Here is a 19,303-nt window from a genome sequence, read left to right on the forward strand (position 1 = left end):
CCCTTCTCCCCAAATCATACTAAAATAAATAATATTTTCAGGTTAAAAAGGTGAATTGTTCCTAATTAGAGCTAAGTAATGTTATGGTGTCTTCTGGATCTAGCCTAATTAAAATAACATTCCAAAGGCCAAAAGCTAACTTATATTAATAAATCATAAAGGTTCATAATTGCAGTTGGTGCATTATTTTAATTACTAATAAAAAAAAAATTGCTTTGAAAGCTATTTCTCATTATCATTGTATGAAATGTTACAATTGATGGTTATGTGGAAAAGATTATATTTACATATCCTTTTGTTCTGTTACGATGCTCAGGTTTCGGCTCCAAAGGCAAATCGACTTGCACAAGTAAGTCTTGAAGTGAACTCACAACACATATCTGATGACCATTTAAGGCAAAGGTAGCAGTTTTCTAATTAAAATAATTAGTTCTAAGCACTGTGTTAGCACTCTAATAGCCAAACATTCAACTCTTCTACATCGTCTCTCTGCACATTAGAGTTTGAAGTAGGAGGAGATTTTTCCAAGATTTTTGGAAAGGTCAAAATTATAAGCTCCAAGTGTAGAAACAGGTGTCCACCTCCCGTCACATGTATGACCTGGCTGAATATACTACGCAAGATATTTATCTCTACAGAGAGTTTTCTTTTTCTGTACAACTTGATTATTCACGACAATAGAAAGCAGCCATGCAAGTACCGGAATATTCATGTTTTCATGCAATTTGACTGGCAGTTCTGTAATTGTGGTAAGCTGCTTTGACCAAGGTTTCTATAGCAACAGCCTTACTGTCAATTCTTACCTGTTTTCTGGTCATCCATTGTACTGAGCTTAGTCTCGTCAGCTACTGTTAAAAGGTAAATGTATAACGGTTAGCCCAGTTAGTGCCCATGCCCCACATGCATCCAACATTCCTTTTGTTTTGCCTTTTTTTTTTTTTTTTTTTTTTTTTTTAAAGTTAGGAGACCTTAGCAATGTAATACTCCATGCAAATAAATTGCAACAGTAAGCAAACATTCTAGGTAGAAATGGCAGCAAACTAGTAACCTTCATGCAATGTCAGTCATGTTCACATCACAGGCAGGTACAATATGTTATTTACGCGTTAGCACATCACAACTAGTCAAGACAAGTCAGTACCACCAACCTTACTATCCCCTGAGGAAGTTGGTGAATTAGGGATTGTAGTCAAGATATTCACAATTATTGTAAAGGAGTGAATCATATTATATATTATTCTGAGTAGGGAATTTTGTGTGTTTAAATAATCAAAACTCACTGTTTAAGGTTACTAGAGTCTGCACTTCAGAGTCTAAATTCAATGGCAGAAAAATAGATGGGCTTGTTGGCAATTACTTATTCCCAGTTGTTTTATCAGTTAAAATGATTATAGTCGATTGCCTGTCTTAGCCACTGCTCCTTTACAGGGCTTCTGATGTAAATATTGAAACTTGGCTCTCAGACAGATGTCAGACTAGCCCCATTTTCTAATTCTGAATCCATCTACAAAATGAGAGACTACAAAGGATCTTTAAGGCTAACTGTATTATCATCATGAACTGAGAATAATCCTGTCTACACAGAACCACAGCGTGGTAGTTTTACACAGTTATTCTATATGGATTGGTAAATGCACTTTTCACCTCCATTTTAATAAATACTTTTAATGTTTATAACCATATATCCAGAGGGCTATGGTATTTAAATGTACAGACATTTACAAGTGGTACAAACAATACACAGGCCACATGGCCATTCACATTAAGAATGCTTTACTTCCCCCCAGTAGACATTACATGTAGTAGTACTGCACATAAACAACATATTTGGAATCACAAAATCTATATACTTACAACAAGAAAATCAGGTTCAAATAAAACAAGTTAAAAAATATCACTCACTACCTAGATCCATGCTTTTGGATTTTCGTGTTTTAACAAACTCCAACTGACTGGCATCTGAAAATTGCTTTGTACGCTTTTCTGACATGCTCTGGCGTCCAAAACCCTCTCGCTGGAAGGCAAGCACTGGATCAACATCTGGACTAAGAGTGCTGTAAGAAGGGAAAAAAATCATGCGAACATTTATCAAGATCACGCAACCTTTCACTCTGCAGAGAAAAGCATTTATTTAGCACGTGACTTCTACCAACAATGAAGTGCACATTTTTAAATAAACCACTGCAAGTACTCAGTTACACAATGCATTTGTTTTACTTGCATCGAGTAATTCTAATTAAAAAGTATCAAGAATTTCACTTATAAGCTTTAGTGAAAGATATACATAGCTGGTACACTATACATATATTATCAGAATGCACAACCCCAACACAGGAATAATTTGAGGGAGAATAAAATAGTTCCTTTTTCTTCAGCAGAAACAAATAGATTCTGTTGATAGCAAATTATCAGATTTTTATCCATCACAACATGCTTTTAGTAAAGCATAAATAGAATCTGTCCTGCCTGAAGCCCACAGAGCTTTAAATTTCTTCATTTAAAGACTGCATTAAAATTTCTCTCCATATGTGACATTGCTTGTAAATTTTTCACAGCATCTCCTGGTTTTAACCTGGCTATGACAGACAAATGTATTTTTACTCACTACTTCCCTACAGAACAAGTATTCACCACAATGGTTCCACCACTAAATCAGAAACAGGGGTAAAACTGGACTGAGTTTCAGGGTCTTCTGCAGGATTCTTGCATGACCTTGGCTGTGTGAGCCAGGTCTTCAGGGAGCAGTGACTGGCATTTCACCATGCTTCATCAAAAGCATGCTCAAGATAGATTTATTAATGTTGGTCAAATGTTGGCACAAACACGAGTGCAAGAACGCAGGCAAAATTTGGTGTGCAAGCTAAACCTTAGGCTTGCAACGTGACACCATGGCCACAACGCATGTTAAAAAACCTAAAAAATCATAATAAAAAATCACAAGATTGCTTATTTCTGATAAACTGTAATATAAAAGGAAATTCACACAAAGATCTTCTAACTCCTGGAAAAGGAGAGAGTATTAAAAGATTCTGAAGGCAAGCCCAAACAATTTAGATTTATACTTTAGCTGGCACAAAAAAGCAACAAAAGCATAAAATACTGGAAAAAATTAGCATTTTGCACTGTTGTTATCTAGCCTATACCAAAAAAGATCCCTCAAAATCCCCCCTTTGATTGTTGTTGTACTTCAAGATAAAAAAAAGCTAAATATTTTGTCACTAAGTTCTCTAAATAGACTAAATGCCATTCAAAATATTTTATACATACATGTTACTATTCAGTAATGTTTCAAAAGAATTATGTTCTGCTTTCAGGGTAAGTATAATACACATTTCATACCTAGTGAGAAACAGGCAAATAGTGAATTTCTGCAGAAACAAACTTACAAATTCTGTAACATGCACATGTTTATGTATGCTATGTACTATAATTTATGGAAGCATCTTTGAACAAGAAACACCTTGGTATTAGGCACAACAGTAAATAGAGGTAAGAAAAAGTATCCAAAGATATCAAGTACTATAAAGAGTGCTGCATTATCAGGCAGCCTAGAAAAAATTCAGTCTAGTAGTGGCAGATTTACAAATAATAAGATATGTGCACGTGACAAGTATATAATACTTAAGTGAGACCAGCATCAGAGCTTATATGAATAAAGTCAATGTCAAGTGCCTTTTGACTTTAACGTTTCTGGCTCAGGCTCATAATGTTTTACATTTAATTACTGCAACTATTTCAGAGATGTCTGCACAATGTAGCAACATTTTGGAGCATATGCTTAAGAGCTCTGATGAATCAGAGCCCAAACTCAAAAATAACTACTTAGTCCTCACATTCACTCCCACAAAATATGGAAAAAATTATCTCCACATGACAGAAAGATAAGACAGACAAGGCCAACATACACTTCTAGCATTTACAGCAGCACAACACACAGCTGAATAAGAACCACCTAAGTCTGAAAACGTCCTCCAAGTGACTCAACTGAACTTAGAGGGTTTCAACACCTTTCATAATCAGATCATAAATGACCTTCCCAAGGCCACACAGGAGTTTCTGGCTCACTGCTAGTCAGCCTTGTCTCTGAAGGCCAGAAAAATGTGGTTTTACTAAGTGAGAATTTTCTCTAGCAACATCTGTTAACACAGCTCACATTAGTTAAAAACGACCGGCTTCATCTTGCTGAACAAAATGTATCCTGTGACACTTTCTGCAAAAAGGGTGAATTTCTAAAACTATTTGTTTTGGCTGCATGCTCCTTATTTTCATATGAGCTTGCTTTGATCCATATACCTAACGTTTCTAATAAAGCTGAATATCATTTTCACGTAAATACAGCATGCACATATATACTCAACTTGAAGTCCTAAGAACTGACTAAATTCCAAAGTTAAATGAAACTCGAAAAGGGCACCACAGGTCCTGGAGAGAGCAGTGGGTCTGCACATGGCATCAGCAACCAGGAATTCTGGAGACTGGATCCCAGCATTTCCACTGACACCACCTTTAGGGGCTTTCTCTCTGCTTCCCTTACCTGCCCTTACCACACCTACCTTCCACACATGCTTATTAGGGGGATTATTACTGTGTTTGTACAGCATCCTGCATACCAAAGGTCTACACAGCACCAAAAATTACTTGCTCTCTGATGTCACGACATCTCATACCTTTTTACAGCACAAATATCTGAGCGCTATGTAGAGTCATCAGTTTCCACGTCCTGGTTTATTTCTGTTGTTATAGACCCACAAGGGTGTTTTAGTAACTAAGGAAGGAGCAGATCACAGGAGTTTGAACGTATGGATGTTGCCTAAAAGTATTCAAAAGCCCCTGTGAAAATGCACAGCTCCAAAAGCCAACGAATACAGAGGAGGAACTAATGCCCCTAAAAATGCCTCATTTTAATATTTTTCAACTACATTAATAAAAGACAGAAGGTGAATTTAGTGCAAGTCATTAAGCAATGCCAAATGCAATTTACTATATTCTAGCATACTTAACAAATAAGATTTCTGGAATGACAGTTGATCCTTAAAAGAATGTAACCGTCTTTTGACCCTCAATGTTATTAAAATTCCACTTATTAATCCTGTCTTATTGCCCCTTTGTTTTCATAACATTTTCATCAAGGATTAGGGAGATACTGTGAGGCTGGAAAAGCTTACATTTTCTTCTGTGATTCAGAACAGCTGCCATTCTTGTTTGGATAACCCTTCATCCATATTCTTAGTTTTACCCTTTGTGCCTTCCAGCAAAACCATACAATGCACCTTCGTTTTACAAGTCTTCCTTCATCCATTAGCAGCAGGAAATTAATGCAACAATCTAATTCTACTGCTATTTACTTTTTTACAAATAGAATACATTAGATAGTAAGGGGCTGCACTGATACACTCTTTTAAGTGCAATTGTATCTGAAGACCTTTACAATTTCTTAAACACACATTTACAGGTTTTGAGCATGATCAATTCCACAATATCTAATTCCTTTTTTCTTTACTGTTATGTTCATTTTCAAAGTATATGAATAGTAAGATATGCTGCATAAGTAAGTGTAAAAGCATCTGCAGGTTTCAAATGGACTTTTACTTTACGCTGTAGGTTTTTGTTCATATTCAGCTAAAAAAATTCACTCACAAATAAGCTTTTATATGCAGCCTTGAGTACTATTCTGTTTAAAACTCTCAGATTCTCAGCTCTAAAAGCTTTTACAAAAGATAGATGGACTTTTCAAGGGCCCAGATCACAGGTATGACTTGTCCAAGAGAAGAGCAGCAACATTTTTAGAAAATATGCAAATGAGGATAAATAAAAAAAAACATAAACTTTTTATACAATCATTGAAACAGTCCTTAAAATACAGAACTCAATTCCTGGACATAAGATGAAATAAACTAATATAAAGCAAAGAAGAAGATGACAGGTGCATATCAGCTGGCAGGTGCTATTGCTGTTTTATTAAGATATTGCTGACACATTCATAACAGGCTTGAAAGACAAGAAAAATAAGAAAATTCATATATTTCACACTATTTGTGGTAATTATCTCGCTTCAAGAAGTGGCAGCGTACAGAGGTGGGCTTTTATTTTGCCATTACTATACATAATTACAGGACGTGGAAATTAAATCTTAGATCTGTATTAATTGTACTAAGCAATAAACAGTATTTCTTTCCCAGGAATCTAAGCAAGTCAATAATGGAGCTCAATGCATTCATCAAGAAGACTCTTATACTCAAATGTATGAAAGTAATTAGAGAGTCAATCTAAGATACACAGAAATTATTTTTACTATAGATTAAACATATGAAGTTACTTTCTATAGTTTTAGATGTGGAACTATTACTTTCATATTTTTAAATTTAGAGCTATTACAGTACACTGTCTTTGCATGATAGTTACAAATCAGACAATGTTATGAAAGATATTTCTTTATGCATAATGAAGAAATCCTAACTAGCTCTTGGTGCACAAGCATTGACACTAAGGCAAAACAAATTGCTGCCTTGACCTCTAAGCAGATTTTCAAATTACTGTACATTATTAAGAAAACCAAGAGAGTATATAGAAGAACTAAAAGGCTCCTAGATATATACTGGAAGACAAAGACAACACCTTTGTTTTCTAAATGTTGAAATATTTACAGTGAGGTTTATAAATTAAAATTTCCAATTGGTAAGTATTCTTTCATGAACTCAAGTATTTATATTTTGCAAAGGGTTTTTTTTTTTTATAAAAGCTAGTTCAGTTGGCAACTAAACTTATATCAAATCATCAAATTAACACAGCAATACATGAATCTGATCTTAATAACAATTAATAGCATTACCACACATGTGCTTTGACAGAGCACAAAATTACAATCAGAAGTAGAAAGTCTAACAAATTTTCTGTACAGCCCTCCTTCCTGAAACAGGCACAATTACCAGTTTGAAAACAGTGAATCAAAATGTGAAGGAGGGGGGGGAGATTAGTATTAGCAGTAGCCAACAATTAAACTAAAGAAAAAGATGTAACTGCAGTCATGTTTTTTTTTCCTTCCACTAAACCATTCTCTTACCAGTCTGTTGACTCATTAATTGCAGCTTTAGCCCATCCACCAGCATCAACAGTGCCAAATCCAACATCATCATGGGAACTGGATGACGACTGGTCAGAGAGATGAGGAGGGAGGACTGACAGCCTGTCATCTTCAATAATGACAGTGTCATCTTGGGGCATGTTCACCGTTGGAGACAGCTGATATTTACCTGAACAATAAAAGGAAGAAAAAACCCCAAAAGTAAATAATGGCAGAGTGTGCCTTGAATAACATATAATCACAGCTGATAAAATGTCACACCAAACTGCAATGCGACTGATAAGAGAGACACAACACAGATAATGAAAGTAACTATGTCTGATTTTTACGCATCTTCCTACGCAGAGGTTTGAAAAGTAATATATACCAGTTGCATCTGTGACCTACTGCAGGAAGATCACAGAATCCCAGGAGGGCTGAGGTTGGAAGGGACCTCTCACCTGCTCCATCCCTGCTGGCTCAAGCAGGGATGCCTACAGCCAGTTGCCCAGGACTCTGACCAAATGACTTCCGAATATTTCTACTCCACCACATCCCTGGGCAAACTGTGCCACTGCTCAGTCACCCTCACAGTGAAAAAGTGTTTCCTGATGTTCAAAGAGAACCTCTGTGTTTCCATCTGTGCTCATTGTCTCAGGCCCTGTCACTAAGAACCACTGAAAAGCACCTCCCAGGAGACAGCATCTTCTCTTGCATCAAATCATTTGTTAGAAACAAAGAAAGAGTTCAACGGGAACTAACAGAGCTCATCACTTGTCCTGATCAATCTTGGCCTCATGACATACGGAACTTGTTTGACTGCTGTTGGGAAATGGGAACCTTTTAATAATGCCTCCACAAAGGTAACGATTGTGAAAGGTGATGAGAACTCAGGGCTAAAGCGAAACAATTCCAAATTTTCTTTCTCTCCTTTAAAAAAAAATCTGGAGGAACACATGCAATATTTGGGGAAAAAAATTACCTAATTCTATTACCACCACATTCAAATAAATGTTAACACTGTTAAAGTGCTTAAACTAGAGCCAGCACAAACATGAAAGAGACACTATAAAGACTCAGCATTATTCCTTGTTCAGTAGCAGACTTCACTGGGTTGATTTGTGAGAGTAGCAGTTAAATTTAGAGGATTCTTACAAACTACTAAAAAATTATTTCCATGCAAAACAGTTTTAATGTGCATCTAAATATTATAAATCCACTACCACTGCTGCTTTTATAGGGATAGTTATACACAAATAATTGTATTTTCCAGTAACTATTTCAATGCATAAGATTGTATAATAATTTTCAACTGCTGTATAAAAAGTAGAAGCAACTTTTAAACTTATAGAAAACTTTATGCCACCAAAACAGACTAAACAGCTATAAAGAATATCAGAAGGAATATTTTCATTGCAAAGCTTCGTAACATAACTATGGTTTAAACTGAATAAATCTGTTTTTCAGGATGCATGCATGACATACAGATTTGGGAGGATGGGGGGTTATATGATATTATTTGGACAACAGTGGAAATATAGAATTATCACCATTTAAAATTTTAACTTGGCAAAAACAGAGGTTATTTCAGTATCTAGAAACACTAAGCTAAAACTTCCTTTAAGGAAAATGAAGATTTGCAAACCTGGATGAAAATTATTTAGTTATCCGAGGCAATGGCTAATTAAGTATGAATCTTTCACATTTGCAGCACATAATTTTTTATGTGCTAGAATATCTTTATTATTTTTTTTCTCTTGGATATTGATGCTTGACTTAAAAAGATACGTAATATAAAATGTTTGGTCCTAACTCTCACTACATGCAGCTGACACTACATAAATTTTATTCCTGGAAATATGTTATCTTACTAAAACAATTAGAAAAAATGTCACACCTCATGAAAAGAAACCCACTACCTTAATCAACCGTTAATGTGACAACAAACTTTAAATTATTCTAAAACTATGATGCACTGCAGTAATAATATACAACAAAACTTATATATTCATAACATAAACTGCTTCTGTGGATGCATCAAATATTTTCACACTTTATTTTTCCTACACATACGGAAAAATTGTGTAAAATTAGGGGAAAATAATTTTTCCTCTTTTCTGGAAAGGTTTTAGTTACCATCACTACTTTTGCATGCCATAATTAAAAAACAAACAAAAAAATAAAACCTTATGCATAAAGAGCTAGCTAAAATAATCACTGCGCTAGATAATGTATTTTGTATAGCTTTCCAAAGTGGGAAAACTGGCTTCAGAAAAGATCAGTGAAGAAGGCTGAAGTGTCTGGAAGAAAAAGGTATGGCATGGTGAACATGTCATCACTGTCAAACTGAAATGAATGTGTTCCATTTGCATAACAGCTGATTCCTTGCCCAGCAATAGTTTCTTTGATGGACAGGTTAATGTTTAGCCTGGTAATGTACTTCTTTCCAAACATAATGCCTACAAGACTGTTAACTCTGTAGTTAATAACGTCTCCAAAGAATTGATTGTGAAAAGGTATAACCTTACGGCATTCGGCAGATTGAACTTCTCATTTGAGAGGCTACAGTAATTCAGTAACATTTTTAACTTTTCACTACCCTGCTTTATATCTGACAAGGGTAAAGACTGACATTTTAATAGCTGCTTTGGAATTAAGAAGAAAACCCATCTGACATGACTATGCTTTTCATTGCAGATAAAGCTAAAAACAGGTGAAAGGCTTCACCTCCAGCAGATGGTTAGACGGACCTCAGCCCTTTGTAGAGAGCTCAGCTGAAATGGACAGAAAATACCCTTGGAGAAAGCAATTCGGCAAGTGTTGTGAGAAACATTACAAGGAAACATCAAAGAAACTTCAAACCTAGTAATCAGCAGTATATTTCACTGATCCACAAACCTAAGATGTTGCTCAAGCTGTCTACACACCTCTCCAAGACAGTAATTTTCCCTCAGGCTGGGAAAGTGCTATAAAATTTAGACTCTGAATACACTTCAGGTTCCAGGTCTGCATATATTAATTCAACTTCAGCCAGATAAACTGTAATAACCAAGTATTTTGGATGGTGTAATAAGGAAGAGAAACCATTCTCCCTTTCAAGTGTGTCTTCTCTCAGGACCACGAGGCTCAAATTTCTTGAACAAGTTACCAATCTAAACAAGTGTAGCCTGAGGACCATACCAAACGATGGGGTCAGAAGGGTTCCCACCTGCCTGTGCAGAGAGAGACGTCTCAGAGCTCCAGTACACAGGTCTATGAGGACTTTCAGCATAGAAGGAAAAATGTGCAAAGAGCAAACCTTCAAACCTGTAACACTATAGACCTATAATAGACCAGAAAATAGTTTGGACCCAAGTTAAACCACCAACATAAAGCACTCTAAAAAACCCCTGCGCATACATAGTACATAAAAAGGACAACAGGTTTAGTCATGAAGGTACTCCAAGTCCTTTTATATCTTGAAAATCCCTGAAGTTTAGTTAATCTGTTTGCTGGAATAACTTCAATAACTTGGCTCACATACTACACTGCATTGTCATGGTACTGTATCTGACTCAGTTCTTGTTGTTTTGCTGTTGCTTTCTCTTTAAAGCAAGGTCTAAGAAATCTGTTGAACACCCTTACAGTAGGTTCAAAACCAAATATTACTTTATGGGTGACTCTGATGAGCATTTTGGTATTGTGGGATTCAGACCGATGGTGCACTTCAAGCCTCTTCCATGAATAGAGGGCCTTTCTTGCCTTGACATGGCAAATTATTCCTAACCCGCCTGACCAAGAAATCAGCAACAGCTACTCTGTGATGAAGAATGAAGTATTAACCAAACTAGTAAATACAGTAATAAATAACAGAAGTAACAATAAATGAAAATAGTGATGATGATGACAATACTGATGAAACTGCCTACAGGAGAGATACAGAGAATTGTGCAATGAGAAATTAGAACTTCTCCAGGTCTTCCTTCCCCTCCCCCCAATAGCATACTTTCATTAACAACATCCTAAGTTTTGGCAAAATCCCTCATAGATACTCATATAATCTAATTTTTCAAGCTAAATAGAGGTGGGATTGGGAATAAATGTTGGGGAACAGCTAAGGACAAAAACGTCTCCACTACATTCAGGCTTTGGATTTCAAGGGAGTGCTTCAGATCTGTCAAGGCTATCATCCCAGACCACCACATTCTGATGAGATTCCTGGCTGTTGAACTGCATTCTGTTTTGTAAAGGGTTATTTTCATTTAATTGATACACACACTCAACATCTCTAGTTAAATTTTTTTCAGCAGTGCTTCCTCTTCATTCTGTCCTTAAGACAGCAATTATTTATGTAGAGAACAAAGTACTTGCTGTTGTGTAGGAACTATCAAATTTTAAGAAGTTCTGGGGGATCCTTCAGGATGAAACGCAGATTCAGTGCAAACTATTGTTATCCTGTGCACCCCCTGATAAATAACTTATGTTTAGTCACTGGTAGCAACACAGCCCACTGTGTTCATAAAAAAAAATATCAGCAACTAGAAAAAAAAGATGAAAGAAGACTTTGTACTACGCTGTTTGTTGAATAAGAATAATTTATATAGACAGCAGCTATGTATGTATTTGCGTATTGCAAAACTCAGAAGCATAATGGATGATATATAAGAACGGTGTATCAAAAGAAGAGACTTGAATTTTTAATCATAGAACCCACGAAACCAGCATAACACAGTTGTTATTTTGAATGTACTAACAACATGCAACCTGAAAATATTAAAAATAAACAAACACACACAAGGGTTTATTTTCGCCATCTAATTCTTAGAAGTGAAGACTTAATTTGTATAAATAAAAAAAATGCCTCATCAAAAAGCAAAATATCCCCTGAATACAGAAAGCGGTACCTCCTCTCCATCAGAAATTTTCGGTGAAATGTTATCAAATGAAAAGGCATTAGAAAATCTATAATAGCAATAATCATCTAGAAAAACATCAACATAAGAATTGTCAGAAACATTAAAAGATTCATGTAGCCTTTTTGCAGTAAGCAAACATTATCTTACATAACTTAAATCACGTTCTAAACCTGGTATTTTATTCCCACTTTCACAGCAAGGCTCTGACAACCAGTTCTTGCTGTCAGTTATGTATTGAAAGAGTAAGGGAATTGTCTTAAATACCCTTCCTGAAAAGTACACGAGCTGTATTTGAAAGAAACAAAACTCTCTTAAAAGTTCTATTTCAACTTTAAGCAATGACTGTAAAGAGCAGGCATTTTCCAGACTTTAAGATTATCACTTTTTAATAGTCTAATTTAGGAAGGAAGAAAACTCAAAATCCATCCGTTTTATCCAATAGCAAAAGAAGCAGAAAAAACTACTCCTTCACACATGAAATCAAACTGTGACCTCCTCACCACAAGGTACCAAGAGCACTAGAAGTTCACATAATTAAATCCATTGGGGGGTAAATAAAAAGACATCAGGTCATTCCAAAAGCCCTTAAGTCAGAGGGCTCCTCCATGTGGGGCCCTCCTCAGCCAGATTGTTCTTAGGATTTATCCTGGCTATCAGACCCATTTCAAGAGAGGAGGAAAACTCTTCCAGGGTCATGTAACACCACATATGCATTCTCAAAAAAAAAAAAAAAAAAAAAAAAAAAAAAAAAAAAAAAAAAAATATCTGAGGTTTTTCTCATTATCAATGCAAACAGGACAGGAATTCCACTGCATAATAAATGACTGAGTCTTACAAAAGTCTGTTAGTCTGAAACAAGCAGCTGTACCTCTCTCTCCTCAAATGTGATAAATAATACCTCTCTGTTGTATGGAACTGTAAGAAAATGTGCATGCAAGAAGATCATAAAAGATTACAAACACTGCAGTTTTAACTTTGTGGTACTGATAAATTCAGAAAAATCAGCATACTAGAAAACTGACTGCTACCTAAAACCTGGGTTTAAACATGACAGCTCTGTGAAGCTGCCATGATTGCAGAAGGGAATGACCCAGTCCAAGACCAGCAAGATCAGTTTTGTTACACTGGGCTAGACCACATTTACTATGAGGTTCAGGCACAATTTGATTTTCCATGTGCTTACAACTAAAGCATCAACGGATTTAGTTCACAACCTACCAATTTGCTACATAATTCCTGGTTTCTGAAAACAATACAGATAAACAATGATTCAGAGGAAATCAAAACATCAGCTTCAGGTTATAAAGCGCTTACAAAATGCAGGAAGGATTTTTTCCCCTCTATGTTTATATTGCAGAGGTATCCAGAAGCATTAGATTTTAAGAGCTTTGGAAAGAGGTTTTTTCTTTCGCTGAAACATCTGTTCGTGGGTACTGCTAAAGGGTTGATAGCAGACTGATGAACCACTAGTTCAATTTGGCATGGCAAGCCCTGTATTCCTTTGATACAGAAGTAAACTGCATTGCTGACACACATGCACACAGACTCTCTCAGGGTTTCTTCTCCCATCACTGGACAAGGTGTTTAAGCGATAACTCATTAACGCTTATATGAGCTCTACGTGTAAATCCTCTGCAACACTGATGGAAAAAGCAGAAGGCAGTGCTTTGTCAGTGCTTTATCTAAAGCCTTGACATCACAAGAATTAGTCCCTTCTATGACAGAGACATCACAAGAATTAGTCCCTTCTATGACAGAGCAGTGCTAAAGACTTCAAATTGTTTTATCATTCCTTAAATTAGTCAACAGGTTTTTTTAAATTCTTCTCTTTAACAGCATATGACTTTGGGTGAAAAGGTTTCATGCTTCCTCAATTCTCATTTTATTTTCTGAGCTGCACAAAATGTAACGCAATAGAACAGAATATGATTTATTTCTAATTACCATTGCCCAAATGCACAAAATAAGAACAAAATGCTTAACTGAAGAAATATCTTAAACAGCAAACCCATGGATTTTCAGAGAGTTTAACAACAGTGTTATTCTGCTACCACCAAGAAAAAGCAAACCCCAAAATACAGAAATTATAAAAACAAAAAAACAACCAACAACCCCAAAACAGAGAAAAGTATATATACAAACTGTTGACCGGAAAAAGCATAAAGTGGTAGACTAATTTTCTATGGATGAAAATCAATCTGAAGCAATTAAAAACTAAGTTCAGCCTTGCTTCATATCAAATTTATAGCAGCATCTTCTAATATATTCTCTGTGTGTCACGCACACTAAAAAAGTCCCAGATTTAATGGCTACCTCTTATGTTTAAAACTTGCAACTCAAGCAAGCAGTCGTTGCATCTTCTGCCAGGTGCTATTTTCATCAAGCTGCTTTTTGCGTTTAAATTTGAAAATCCTTTCAAACTAATCCCATCCTAGGCAGTAAATCCAACCACCCCTGTGGCAAGGCAAGTCTATATTACCTAGCTCTGTACATCGGAAGCTGAGTTGCTGCAGAGCAACCGCTAATAACCTCATTATCCACTGGGACCCTGCAGATGGTATGGCACAGAATCTACACAAGGGATTCTTAAAATTAGTTATGAGGTTTTAAAATTGGTGTCCTGCAAAGCAAAAATTCAAACAAATTAATGAAATGCCCTAATAAGCATAAATGGATGCAAGTTTGATTTATTTATTTTCGTACTATAGTATGACTGAAATAAAGGAGAAGAAATGCTGAAATTAATTATAAATTCCCATGAGTCACTGCCTTTCATGTGAATGAAGGCTCAACATGGAGAATAGACCAACCAGTAATTTATTGTCCCCAATCAGATACTGAAAAACCATGCTAAACGCTCCTGTTATTTGTTCTATAACCTGCCATGAGATACAAAATTCACTTCGTAATTCTGTTTGACTTACTTTCTCTTATCAACTATCCAGAACGGTTGCATGGAACAATTTTAATGCACATTTTAAGTTGGTCCATGCAACCTCCATGTTTCCCGATTCCCACACCTAATACATTAATTGCCCTTCGATGCGTCACATAGAGGAATAAAAACACGCCCCGATTAGCTGAGCTGATTTGACTCACCCATTATCCTACTCAGTGCTGCGTTCTTCGTGGGCGACTCGCTGAGACCCTCGATCCCACCATAGAGGGAGTGGGAAATCCTCCGCTCCCGGTCATCCAGCAGAGTCTCTATGGGCAGCTCTGGCCCCGAAGGGCTCCCAGGTGACTCCAACTGCACAGAGAAAGGAAAATTAGCGCCCAGGGTCCATTTAGCAGCATGGAGGAACTGTAACAACTTGCCTAAGGCCTAGACTTGTCTGGGACCAAATGAGCTAGGACTTCTCACCCTGGATAAATATAATTTGCAATGACAGGTCTGCTTAATGACCAACTTTCTAAGCCACTTTACAGTGCACCTCCCATGGTGCCCTGTCAAATTTCAAATCCTTCAACAGAAAATTGCTGGGGAAAAAAAAAAACAACACAAAACCCAACAACCAAAAAAACCCACAACATTGCATTTTTGTGTGTCTTTGTTGGATAATTTCTTAAACAGACAGTTTTGGCTTTTTTCAATACTATTGGGCAGACAGCTGGGCCATCTTTCCCACACTGACAGCCTGTCAGAACAAGGCTCCTCTCAGGAGTGCGGAGCAGTAACTCCACGTGGAATTGGGCTGCTGTTGCTTTTTGAAGTGGTGCAATTTGCTTCCAAATGTAATCATCATGGAAACCCCCAGGAAACCCCACCACACGTATTGGTAAACAGTACACAAACACTCAAATATTTTATAGTTAGGAGGGAAAGGGAAAGGAAAAAAAAAAAAGAGAGAGAGAAAGAAGTCAAACATCATAGTAACTTTTTTTTTTCTTCCTACTTATGATGAGTTTTTTGCTCTGCCTTTCCTACTTGCAGGGTACAGAGACCTCCCATGCTTTGTTCAGTGTGGAAGCTTCCCTGATCCCTGGCATGGCTGCAGCATCCAAAACTGGCAAGACCTGAGGTGCCCCCCACCTATCCCAGCCCTCAGCCCCTGGAGCTGCTGGGTCCCTGCCCACCAAGACTCCAGGCAGACCTCCCTGGCCACGACAAAACAGATGCAGTAGGTGGTGGAAGAAGTGATGGAGATGGGCTGCTTGGCCACAGGCACAGAGGAAAAGACTGCATGTATGCCACTTCCCCACCCCAGCTGCTCTCCATCAGAAGGCTCCCCCGAGCGACTTCCTAGCCCAGCCTTTGTTTGTAGAAGCTGGTCATCCCTTGTTTGCCTGTATATGCCTCTCAGATTTACAAAAAGAGGGGGGAAAGTTGTATTTTCCTCAGTGAGCCCCAGCAAATCAGAGCTCAGTGGAAAGCAGCACCTATGCAAGGTAAAGAAATAAAGCAACTTGATATCATCCAGCTGGATTTACCCACCGCATTAGCCACAGGCAGCTCCACTACCACTGCTGACAGCCCCTGGGAGCAAGGAGAGTGAGCACCTGTGTGCTCACTGGCCAGTCTGGATGCCAAATTTTTCAGTGCCCAGTTGCTCACTGCAGAGACAAGAGACTCCCCGCGCTGTCACCCAGCCCTCACGCCATCCAGCCTTCCTGCCCCTAAAGCTCTCGGTTCACCTGAGCTCCAGCAGCCTGCCGGCTGCTCAATGATGGTACTGGAAGAGCTTCACTGAGACCATTACACCAATTCACCTAAACAGCATGAACTGAATCTGGCCCTATTAAAAAATAAACAAATACTAAAAAAATAGATGTGTTTTGCAGGGCAATCATACAAACTCACACATAAAAGCACTAGCTGTTGTCACCAACACACCTCTTCAAATTGAAGCGTACAGTTAAATCTCAAGAACAATGTCCTTACAGAATACCACAGCACGTATTTATATGTATTGAAATGCAGCAGGGAGCAAGATACTGAACACGCTGCAAACTCTTTGAAGCCGCTGGGAACTCGGAATTCTTATTCCAAGGACTGGTCTCTAAATGAGCATGAGAGGAGCAGTTCATAGTTTCATGAATTACAATAACAAGCTACATGTTTGATAGTTGTTTTTTCTTCTTGTAACAGCTGCCCATTATTAATCACTGTACCTGCAATCCCCAGATGACTAAGAAATGTACACTACAAAAGATTTTTTTTTTAAATATGCTTGAAGGGCTACAAAGCATTCAACTACAGTCTCCGCAGCAGAGGCTTTGAAGTCAGCCCAATGGACTAACAACTCCTGACATTTGAGTACTGGCATAACGCCTGGTACATGAAGGGGTGGAGGTTTGCGAAACACCACATTACAAAGTCAAGGAGACCATGATCGGGAGGTCGCAGAGTCTGTAAAAATTATTATTTCTGTTCAAAGCCATCATCTGTTTAATATAAATGAGATATTTAATGAAGTTCCAAATTGTAGACTTATCTCTCCCAGTTTGATAAGCACTGGGGAGATTTACTGCATCGGAGGGTCAACACAATTACAATTGGAGGCACGTCAAGCTGCAGGAGAATAATAAACTTGCAGTGCAAGTGAATTAGACTCAATAAGGTTTAAATTGTGAAATGAGGATTTGTTTTATTAGTTTTTTTAAATTGCAGATTACAACTGACAGCTTTACTGAAAAGTAAATTAAACAATATTTGTAGCCTCTGTAATAAACGAATCCAAGGCAAATTCAAGAATGTTAAATTCTGAAACACTGTAAGAAAAAAGCACAAAGCAACATTAGACTGCTTGAGAACTTAAACTTGCATGATAAAGGCACTAAATGCTGAGCTAACCTTTACATCACTGTCTTTAAATAAGGTGTGAAAATATCAAAGTGCTTTGGGATTTGTTCTCCCAGTGCTATATTGATGACTTTATGTAACAAGTGTCCAGCTTTTAGTGAGCCATATTGCACAGTACTTCTTCATATGACAACCCATCAACTTTCAAACTCATTTGTAGGAAGGTCTCAGGAGATTTTCAGAAAGATACTGACAAGAAGAAAGCTCTGAATCAGAGAAATAGGTAGAAATTCACTCCTGGCAACGCAGTCAAGTACAGGGTAAATAAAAAGGAATAGCAGGAGGTTGTGTTTAGATGGCTGTGTTTTGTAAAGTGAATCATGTATTTTAACATTTTCATGGGGAAAACTTTTTCCATTTCTAATTAGCATCACAAAAGGTGGGTTTAAACAAAGGCATCAAGCCAACTACACAAATATTTTACAAAAGTTACAATGCCTTTTATAAAATAGAAAAAAATTAGACAGGAATTACAGAACTGGCTTTCAAAGAAACCCAGTCTTTTCCTTACATGGTTAACAGAAGGTTTGTGTGAAAAAAAACCTACATTGTGGAAACTGTTCTGTGGGCAAGACAAAGAGACTGACAGTCCAAAGCAAGATTGCAGTTGAAATAAATACTTGTTCTTCCTGGTGCATTTCTAATACAGAGCTTGAATTACACATTCCACTTCCTTCCCTTAGCCGATATCATAGAATCATAGAATTGTTTATGTGGGAAAAGACCATTGAGTCCAACCATAAACCTAACACTGCCAAGTCCACCACTAAACAAACCATGTCCCTGAGTGCCACATCTACACACCTTTTAAATACCTCCAGGGATACTGAGGCAACCACTTCCCTGTGCAGCCTGTTCCAATGCTTGACAACCATTTTGGTGAGGAAATTTTTCCTAATATCCAATCAAAACTTCCCATGGCACAACCTGAGGCCTATTCATATAATTTAATTTGATTAGCTGCTAAGATGTAGGTAATATAAACAAAGATGTATGAATTCTTGACCTTCATTAAAGGCCTGGACAGGAACACAAGCTAGGCAGCAACTGGCCCCTATACTTCCTACCAATAGCTGCCCCAGGCAGGAGCATTTCTTGGTGTGACAGTTCAGAGGCACCGACTGTTTAAGGTTGGACCCAACCACTGGACATTATCTAGTCCAACCTCTCACTCAAAGCAAGGTCAGCAAGAATAGGTTGCCCAGTGACTTGTCCAGCTGGATTTTGAACACATGGAAGGAAAGAGACCCCACAGCCTCTCTGGGCAACCTGTGCCAGTGGTTGGCCACCCTCTCAGAAGAAATTCTTTCTCTTATGTTTAAAAAAACTTCTTGTATTTCAGGGTCTGCCCATTACTTCTTGTTCTGGCCCTGGGCAGCCTGGAGATGAGTCTGGATCCATCTTCTTTGTTCCCCCATCAGGTATTTATAGACACTGGTAAGGTGCCCCTGAGCCTTCTCCTCTCCAGGCTGAAAAGAGAGTGCTCCCTCTCTGGGTCCTAGCACTGATCTATAATAAATGATCATATTTATAAAAATGCAATAA

General features: G+C 37.5%; 1 protein-coding gene across 15 annotated transcripts in view; it reads right to left on the minus strand.

The window, feature by feature from the left end:
- The window catches only part of PARD3 (par-3 family cell polarity regulator), a 459,181-nt gene that overhangs the window by 153,295 nt on the left and 286,583 nt on the right, over positions 1-19,303 (minus strand). For 11 of the 15 annotated variants that reach the window (XM_056335022.1, XM_056335029.1, XM_056335028.1 and 8 more), the window contains 4 exons: positions 15,055-15,205; positions 7,061-7,250; positions 1,903-2,054; positions 804-848 (listed from right to left, as the gene is read on the minus strand). In XM_056335022.1, coding sequence (XP_056190997.1) covers positions 804-848; positions 1,903-2,054; positions 7,061-7,250; positions 15,055-15,205 — 538 coding nt within the window. The remainder of the gene's footprint in view (positions 1-803; positions 849-1,902; positions 2,055-7,060; positions 7,251-15,054; positions 15,206-19,303) is intronic. The other 4 variants (XM_056335014.1, XM_056335024.1, XM_056335018.1 and 1 more) reach the window with 2 other exon arrangements.

This window comes from Falco biarmicus, chromosome 4 (genome assembly GCF_023638135.1).
Source record: "Falco biarmicus isolate bFalBia1 chromosome 4, bFalBia1.pri, whole genome shotgun sequence".
In the NCBI taxonomy this organism is placed as follows: Eukaryota; Metazoa; Chordata; class Aves; order Falconiformes; family Falconidae; genus Falco; species Falco biarmicus.